The sequence below is a fragment of the Idiotropiscis lumnitzeri genome, chromosome 18 (genome assembly GCF_059441095.1).
Source record: "Idiotropiscis lumnitzeri isolate Australia: NSW breed Sydney's pygmy pipehorse chromosome 18, RoL_Ilum_1.0, whole genome shotgun sequence".
NCBI lineage: Eukaryota > Metazoa > Chordata > Actinopteri > Syngnathiformes > Syngnathidae > Idiotropiscis > Idiotropiscis lumnitzeri.
This window is the reverse complement of record NC_142408.1, coordinates 13,655,540-13,664,261: the sequence shown is the minus strand read 5'-3', so window position 1 is coordinate 13,664,261 and position 8,722 is coordinate 13,655,540. Positions and strand designations below refer to the sequence as shown.

General features: G+C 39.1%; 1 protein-coding gene across 4 annotated transcripts in view; it reads left to right on the top strand.

Moving 5' to 3' along the window:
* pip5kl1 (phosphatidylinositol-4-phosphate 5-kinase-like 1) overlaps positions 1-8,722 on the top strand; it is a 30,626-nt gene continuing 21,904 nt past the window's right edge. For 2 of the 4 annotated variants that reach the window (XM_088280964.1, XM_088280963.1), the window contains exon 1: positions 1-199. Coding sequence is in view for 2 of the 4 variants with exons in the window: in XM_088280961.1 (XP_088137087.1) it covers positions 470-571 (102 nt within the window). In the remaining 2 variants the exon portion in view is untranslated. Of the gene's footprint in view, positions 200-407; positions 572-8,722 lie in introns of those variants that run through there. The other 2 variants (XM_088280961.1, XM_088280962.1) reach the window with 2 other exon arrangements.

Below are 8,722 nucleotides of genomic sequence, written 5' to 3'. Positions count from 1 at the left end.
TGTTTGTATCCTCTTTCCCTCTCCCCAACGGCGGAAACTACGCCGCTAACATGAATCCCATCCCTCAGCCGTACTTTTGGATATTGTGTCGCCGATGGAACAGGCTGCGCTTCGCACCATGACGCTGTTGACTAACATGTGACAGTGACACACGCGCGCGCGCGCGCGCATTCTATTCTTCGTCCAGCACAGCAGTCAGGTAAGACTTGTCTATTCAAAAAATGTATCTTGAATAAAGAATGTGTAATTCGAAGTTGAAGATCAAATGACAGATCCGTGTTGTTAACTCTAATTTTCAAGAGTTGTAAACACGTCATCGTAAAGTGATAACGTCAGGAATCGCATTTTTCCTAACTAAACACGCAGAGTTGACTTCCTTCAGGATTATAGCTGCCTTAAAACGAGTTGCGTTGAATAATATATTTTTTCACAGGGGAGACCTATAGGCATTGTTTTGAACAAATGTCACATGAGATCTAATTGCACTCTCGAGACCCGTGATTATAACGCAGTACAGCCTACGGTTACAAAAACAAAGTGGTGTCAGAGTACAGAGGCACTTGGCTTGGAGGTAGGAATTATTATCCTGATAGTCCAACATTAACATTTAAAGCAATTACATTACTATTTGTCGCAACCAGGGGCGATTCTAGAATCGAAAGTGTAATGGTGTAGAGATGAGCTCCAAGCCAGGCAAGATCAATATGACAGCTTTGTACATCTTCATGTAAATTTTATAAAAGGAAAGTATCACACTTTTCGGGAAAATTTGTGACTAGAACATCAAATCTGATCAAGATTATTGTTATTTATTTATTATAATAAAAAAAAGTGTATTACTTTATTTACAGAGATGGGCACTTGACCCTTTTTTGCCGGTGAGTCCCCCGCCGGCCGCGATCTCTGTACGGTTCCAGCCTCCACCCTCTGGCCTTATTCATAAAATTTGTCGACCCCCGAGAAACAAAAAGCGTCCGTCCGTGCATGATGCCACTGCAGGAGAGATACCCCAACCCCATATGCACGCACATATACACACTCGAATTCAGTCTTTAATTTCAGCTTCCCCGACAAGTTTTATGCATGTCACGTGATTAACATATGTGATTAACATATCTTAACGTTGGAAACTAATCCTGCCTGTCTTGACTATTGAATAAAAATTCTCAATTAAGAAACAAATCATTACAGTATTTTGATAGTTGACTAGTCACTCAGCGGTCGTGGTTGCATTTAGTCGACTAGTTGGATCACATGTAAATCGCAGCATATTGCTCTAGCAGGCAGGTGTTATCTTACAGTCGAAATTCTTCGGGTACGCGTAAATTAATAATATAGACCAGGCATCACCAAATGGCGGACCGCGCGATGGTTCGGACCGAACCCATGACCGCTCTACGATGAATTTTTTTCAGGGCGCATTCGCAAACGTTGGCGCTGCAATTCTAGTTAATACGGAAAAGGCATCACTGATTTGAGCCAATCAAATCTTTTGTTTACGATCCACTGCCAATTGCGTAGCAGACCGGAAAAGAGTGCTGCTGACAGTATGCTTTGCTAAAAAGTTAGCAAGGTCGATGCGTGTTGTTTTAAATGAATGGACGGAGAAATTTAGTTTCGTTCTGGCTGGAGCCGATTCAAAACCAGTGTGCATCATATGCTCCGAAACCGTCGCAAAATTGTGAAGCGCCACTACGAAACAAAGCACCGCCCTTTTTTGCAAAGTTATCCGCTGAGGTTTGAGGTGAGCGCACGCAAAAACATCGAACTTCGAGTGCAGTATAAGAGATTTTTACATTTTCGTTTACAGCCCAGCGGCATGCAAACGAATGTTCACTAAAAGTATCGTGGATTTTGAGGAAACATAAAAAAAACATTCACTGATGGGGAAGTTGTGAAGGAGTGCTTCAATACGGTTGCACAAACATTATTTAAAGGAAAACACAAAGGCCAGATGTGTGAAATAATCTACCAAATCCCAATGGCCCTGACTCCGTTCCAACCCAGATTTAAGTCACTGGCAGGGCAGTCACAAACTAATTTTTCTCATTAAGAGATGTTAAAAAAATATTCAAAAGAAAAGGTGTTGTCAAAGATAATTTTGAATTAGTTTTTCATGAGGACAGCCATTTTGATTTATGTACTGAACATGTTGACCTGTTTGGATAAGTAGGCTTTCCGGTTTTTTTTTAGGCTGATAACTCTTTGATTTAAAAAAAAAAAAAAAAAAAAGGTAAAATGTGTTAACTCAATGCTTAGCACTTGATATATTTCTGCGGGAGATATTTTTCAGTTTTTTTCTGCAAGTGGCACCCTTAAATTCCTGGAGCCACATTTTCTTGAATGTGAAAACACCTTATATTTTTTTGACTGGCAAAGGTGTTTAATGGGAACATTGCTAAATATTTAGTATATAAGTGTGCTCTGTTGAAAATGACTAAATATTGAAACTATGTAAAAATATGAACATAGGCTAGACATTAAGGGAAGTCGGACTTTGGTTCAGACCTTTTAATTGGAAGACATTTTAGTCGTGGACCTCTGTGACTTTTAATTGAATACCTCTGATATAGACTATTGATGGAACATACAACTTTGATTAAACTTTGCAGCTTGTGCTAGCATTTCTGACATTTTGTAAATTATGATGCAACTTAAATTTAAGGCAGTAAATAGGCCTTAACATTTTTATTGTTAAATGTTTCATGCGTTTTGAAATTAAACCGTCAATTACTGTATCGACTATGCACACTTGCATTATGAAATATATTTCACTCTTCTCAGGTATCAAGCATTCTTTTATGCAGAAAACTGTGAAATCAGATTAATTCAATTGGAGGAAAATAACTGCTAAAGAAAACTAAAATAAGCACATACAAGCATGTTTTTGGACCGTTTGTTGACCCAAAATGGTTAGCTTTGCTCCACATGTATAATTTGACAGCATCAAGTTGTGATTGGTCTTTTGTGTGCCCTGTGATTAGCTGGCAACCAGTTCAGGGTGTACCGCGCCTACTGCCCGAATGCAGCTGGCATAGGCTGCAGCATACCTGCGACCCTGAGGAGCAGCGCTTTGAAAAATGGATAAATTGATTTTTTTTTTTTTTTTTTAATTTAACTTAATTTTTTTTTAAGAATAGAAAGATTTATTTATTTTTAAGCACTGTAACAATGTTAAAGTACCTCGTAAGGAACTGGTTTATTATTTCTTACCTTCGCTGTCATGCTGTGTGAATTTGAGAAGTTGAGTTTATGAGTTTGTCAACGCAAAATTGCACAACACTGCAGGGGTGGTTCAGAGTAGGGGTAAATTGTAAACTTAACTTTTTAAACACTATGAAGGTAATATAGCATCCATTTATAATGACTTTTTAAATCTAGTATCGATAGAATCATAGCCAACAGCAAAGGTGGCAAATGGGGGGTCAAAGCATTTGTTAAGGCTTGCCATCCAATAAAACCGCCGATGACTGTGCATGTGGTTGCTAAAAATGAACATGAACCTAAAGCTGACCAAATATCGTGCTTGCTGGGGATTGTCTGCACTTATTTACTGATAGCCCAGAATTTCTGGTGGCCCGGACTTTGCGAGGATTTTACAGAATTTATCTCCGCATGATCCGTTTGTGCTCATAATGAGGTGTTGCATTGTCCTCCTGTTTGTCTGTGTCATCCATTTCCCATCCTGTTCCACCCCAAGTCTCATATCACAGGGCTCTCTGTGTTTGGGACATTATGTTTTAGCTAATGTGGTGGATCGTTTCTCCAAGGTGGTTTATTTCACCACTCAGCCAAAGTTGCTTTCCTCTTGGAGATAGACAACCTTTTGCTCAAGAACATCTTTGGAATTCACGGCAAACCCTCCAACCTGGTTTTTCAATGAAAATTCTCAACTAAGACTGCTTCTGACAGCTTCTTTCAGCCCTTCTTCCCCAATCCAGCAGCTAAACAGAGCAAGTGAATCGAGGCATGAAAGGCAATCTTCAAGTACGCCACCAGCACCCATCTTGTGGGTCATTTCACCTTCCCTTGATAAAATAACACCCACATTTGCTCATCTGCTTGGTCATAGGTCGCAGTTCAAGACAACATATGGATGGCAATCTTTGTTGTTTCCTTCTCAGGAAAGTGATATTGCCATTTACTGTACTTGTTTCACATCTGTCCAAAGAAGGCTAATTTTGTGTAGCGGGATGTAAGGGCTGCTCTGTCCCGAACCAGCAGGCCATCAAGCACTTTAGGGTCGTTGATTTGTCCTTCCATCTGGGTCAAATGATCTCGCCTTCCATGCCTGATTTGCATCCAGCTCAGGTGGGGGCGAATCATGATTGGGACCACGGTTTTCGTGATAGACTTGTTAATCAAGCTGCCATAAAACTCAAGCTTCCACCATCACTCAAGCAATGACTGTAATTCAAATGGTGACAGGTGGATACACAGGTTTACAAAGCATCTGCCTTCTAATGGAAGAGTGTAAATTTTTTTTGCTGGTATCACTATTTTAATTTGGAAATTCAGACTCACTGCTGTACCAGCAATTGAGACTGGTCAGTAGTCGCTTCAAGCGCATTTCTGAGGTGGGCTGAACCTGAACACATAGTGGAATGAACAATTGGCAGAGAGCGGTGAACCTGTCTTCTTTTAAAATAATTGTTTTCAGTGTCATCTGCTGCTTGGTTTTTAATGACTGTGTTTCTGGTCATTTCAAACTATCGGCTTTCCTGCTCGTCATTTGGAGTGAAATGTGTGTGGGCTTCCGCTGCGGAAGACTGACGTTGCTCATGAAGAATACGTCACACCAAATAAACTAATTTGATTGGATGATGAAGGGTGACACGGGAGTGGATTTTCCCTCCCGTCTCATCCCACTATCACAAAAAAAAAAAATCCCATCCTGGACCATAGTGTAAAATAAATAATCTCTGTCCCGTCCTGCTCCAGGTGAAAACGACTCCAAGTCCCGTTCTGCCCCTGTTCAGAAAGGCGAACATTCCCATACCACTTCCATTTTGGAAGGCAGCTAATTAAGAAATGGCTGCACATCTCTCCGAGGATTTTTTTTGGGGTTTGTTTGTTTGTTTTCTCACCACTAAATAATCCTGCTCCTATGAACTTTTGATCCTGTGCCTTCCCAATCCTGTGATTGAAAGGTTAAGTTCCCTGAGAAGATGTCAACCTCTTGTCCTAACAATTCCGAGTACAGTATCGATTGGATTTAAGATTTAAGTTTTGAAAGTATGATTAAATGGGGGAGATTCTTTTATTCTATGTTGGAACTCCAAATGAATGTAGTTGTAATTATTTAGGGAATTCCGTACCAATCTTTGGCTAGTCATATAAAAAAAAGCTAACTGGACACATGTGGGCCCAAGACGCATACCTGTGAGATTTAGTCGCATGGTCTGAATCCAAGCTGATTGCTGAGTGCTCTTGTGATCCCTTTAGCCTTCCGGACATCCACTCATCTGCACCTAAATTAGTCGGAGAAGTGATTGACATTGAATAGCTGTTCCCACCACACAATATTAGCGCTATGCTCTACTCATATTGTCCCTTCCTCTTAGGGTGTCGCAATGCCATCCCGGTTCACAGATTGAAAAGTGATAAAGAGTTTTGCTGGAGGTATTTACATCTGGATATGACACCCAACCTGGAACAGGGAATTATTTGCTACAAAATCCCATATAGTTTGGAAACAAAAAAATTAGAATCCATTGTCAAGCAGTCGAGGGTGTATCCCACCTACTGCCCGAAGATAGCTGGGATAGGCTCCAGCACTCTCTCAACCCTTGTGAGGAGAAGCGGAATAGATAATGGTGGATGGATAGTTTATACAATTTGAATTGCAGTTGCTAATCCTTTCCTTGCAATAAGTGCACCAAGCCTGTGACCTATATTGACATTACCAAACGTTTGCATTTTTCCTTTGAGATGCTTTCACTGCAGACCGTCTGCTGTTATTTGTTTTGGGGGCTAGAGTGGAAAAACAAAATACAAGCTCCTACTCTGGAGCTGACTTGATCAGTAAGGCCTTCCACCTCTTGCCCTATTTACTCCCTTCTTCTGAGTTTTTATTGTGCTGTTGCCATCAAGTGTTACATTTAATGAAAAGTAATGAGCCTGTCCCGGGACAAGACATGCAAGACCAACTAAGTTATGTAACTTGAGCGTGTTTCACAGGTTAGACTGTATATTTAGGATCACGAAGAGCTAATTTCTTTTGACTTTTTATCCCCCAATAAAATGTCCTTCCTATATTTTAATACCACTTACCACATTACAATCACAGGGGAGTTGGAGCCTGTCCCAGCTGACTCTGGGAGGGCTCAGGCTTTATCCATTGGTGAATGCCATGGTACTTTGGATGGTTCCGGATGATTGGGGGATGTCCCAACAAGGTTGCGATGTCAGCAAGAAGGTAGAAGAGTAATGTTTTGGTCTGCTGTGAGCGTGAAGATTGGTTATGTATTTTTCCAAGAATGTGCAACACCCGTACGGCAGAAGCAGCTTCCACAGTGGTTTTCAAACAATATCTTTCCAAGCTTGTCATTTACACCTGTGTACTATCTTTACTTAACATGGACTGCGATTAATCTTGACTAGCATTGGTTCCTCTTATCCAGGGAAGATTATCTTGCATGACTTTGTCTTCCCGTGATTTAACCAAACATAAATGAAACACCCAAACATAAACATGATCTAATCAGTCATTACTAAGTATTAAGCGGGTGACATCTGGCTGGTTCTGACAATGTATGGTCCAGTGCAGTGTTTAACCCCGCTTCGAGAGTCAATGTTTTCTTCCCGTTACAATCAATCACCATATTTCTCTGTTTACTCTTTTGCCAACATACTGCAGAGAAAAAAAAAAAACAAAGAACTCGGCTGATATTTGGTCTGTAATTTCTGTGAGAATCTGCTAAGTATTTTGAGTGGTGAAAAACAGTCGGGACCACTTCGTCTTCAGAACATGCCTACACACCCTTTATAGTTTTCAAATGCATCTGTTTCAAAAAATGTTGTTACAATAAACTTTTTTTTTTAAAGAAATTATATAGCAACTAAATAAGACGTGTGTGTGTTCAGTGTCCAGCTTCATTGGTAAAACGCGATCGATAGTATTCTTTCAGCATTTAAAAGATACACAGTTCAGCTGCAAGCATTCCATATGTTGCGACCACAGCGCTTATCATTTGATGGTGTCTACGTCCCTTATAGGAAACGAGTCTATTACGGCCATTGTTCACCATTCTGAGTTAATTTTCTACATACAATTGGTAATTTGTACCAGTTTTCCAACTGAATATCCTTGTATGCAGGTAGTGAATCTGTTCAAGTGTAACAATGATTAATTTGAAAGTAATTTTTTACTTGAGTCGTCCGTGCTCAAATTTTCAAACAAAAGGTGCAGTGAATTAACTTTTTCTTCGTAGTACAATACAGAAAGGTTTCATTTAAAGCACTTTTTTGTTTTGAACAAGTTTATTTTTGGACTCTGTCACACTCCTGGACCATAAATTGTGAGAATCCACCCATATCTCGAAAACTTAACTGTTGGTTAAGAATATACAGAAATCAATTTATGATTGTATACATTTGCTACAAGGTGGTTGTCAAAATTACCTCAGCAAAATATTTGTTTTTTGAAAACTGACCATTTCCAGTCATAGTATTAAAAGAACAACAGTGACCTGCGCAGTTTCCATCTATCGGTTTTCTACCGCTTATTCAGGTTGAGGTCAAGCAGTTTTAGCAATCATCACCCGCTTCTTTCGATTCTTCCGGCGGGACCCCCAGGCTGGAAATAAATAAAGCTAAAATTCAAAAAACATTTTCGTTACCGAAATAAAATGTAAACGAAACTGCTTTAAAAAAAAACTAACAATTGAAATGACATTTTACATTTACAAAACTAACTATAACTATAGCAAAAAATTCCCTTTTCATCTTTGGTAGTTTATTTAAGACACTAGCCTATGGGGTTGATTTTAAATGTATTTATTTCAATATTACTGCACGGCCAAAAAAAGGTCGAACAGTTGTCTGGGAGTTGACATCCTCGAAATGTGCGTCGCATACAGGCAACGTCAACAAGCCGCAGCCAATAAAAGAGCCAGCAGATGACGTTACTCCTAGGAGACGAGTGTGGCTATCTTTGGCTCAAATGGCTTGGCTGCTTTTGTCATTTAACCCCAAATGGAAGGCGAGGTAAAGAGTACTCTCCTTTTTTGTTTCATATATGCAAAACATATACACATAATCTAACTTTAGAAGCGGTATCATGCTCTTGCGCTTGTTGTAATTCGAAGTCTGTGGCCTGTTAAAACGGTACCCTGTATTGGCAAAATGTTTGGAAATATTTTGTTGAATTTTTACTACACAATACTTACCATAGTGTTTTTCTAATCTTGCACACAAGTAAAAAAATCTTTTAAAAAAACAAAACTAACACTAAAACTAAGCATTTTTGAAAAATAAATACAAATAAAACTAATAAAAACTAATACAGCCACTCTTAAAACTAATTTGAAAAAACAAAACTCAAAACAAAATAAAATGTAACTAAATTCAAGAAACAAAACTAAAAATGAAATAAAAACTAACTATAATCAAAATTACAAAACTACAATAACCTTGGTGGTACACTATGAGTAACCCTTCAAAACTCTGACACAATATTATTCATTTTCACATATTGCTGTAATTTTCCAAATAGATTTCT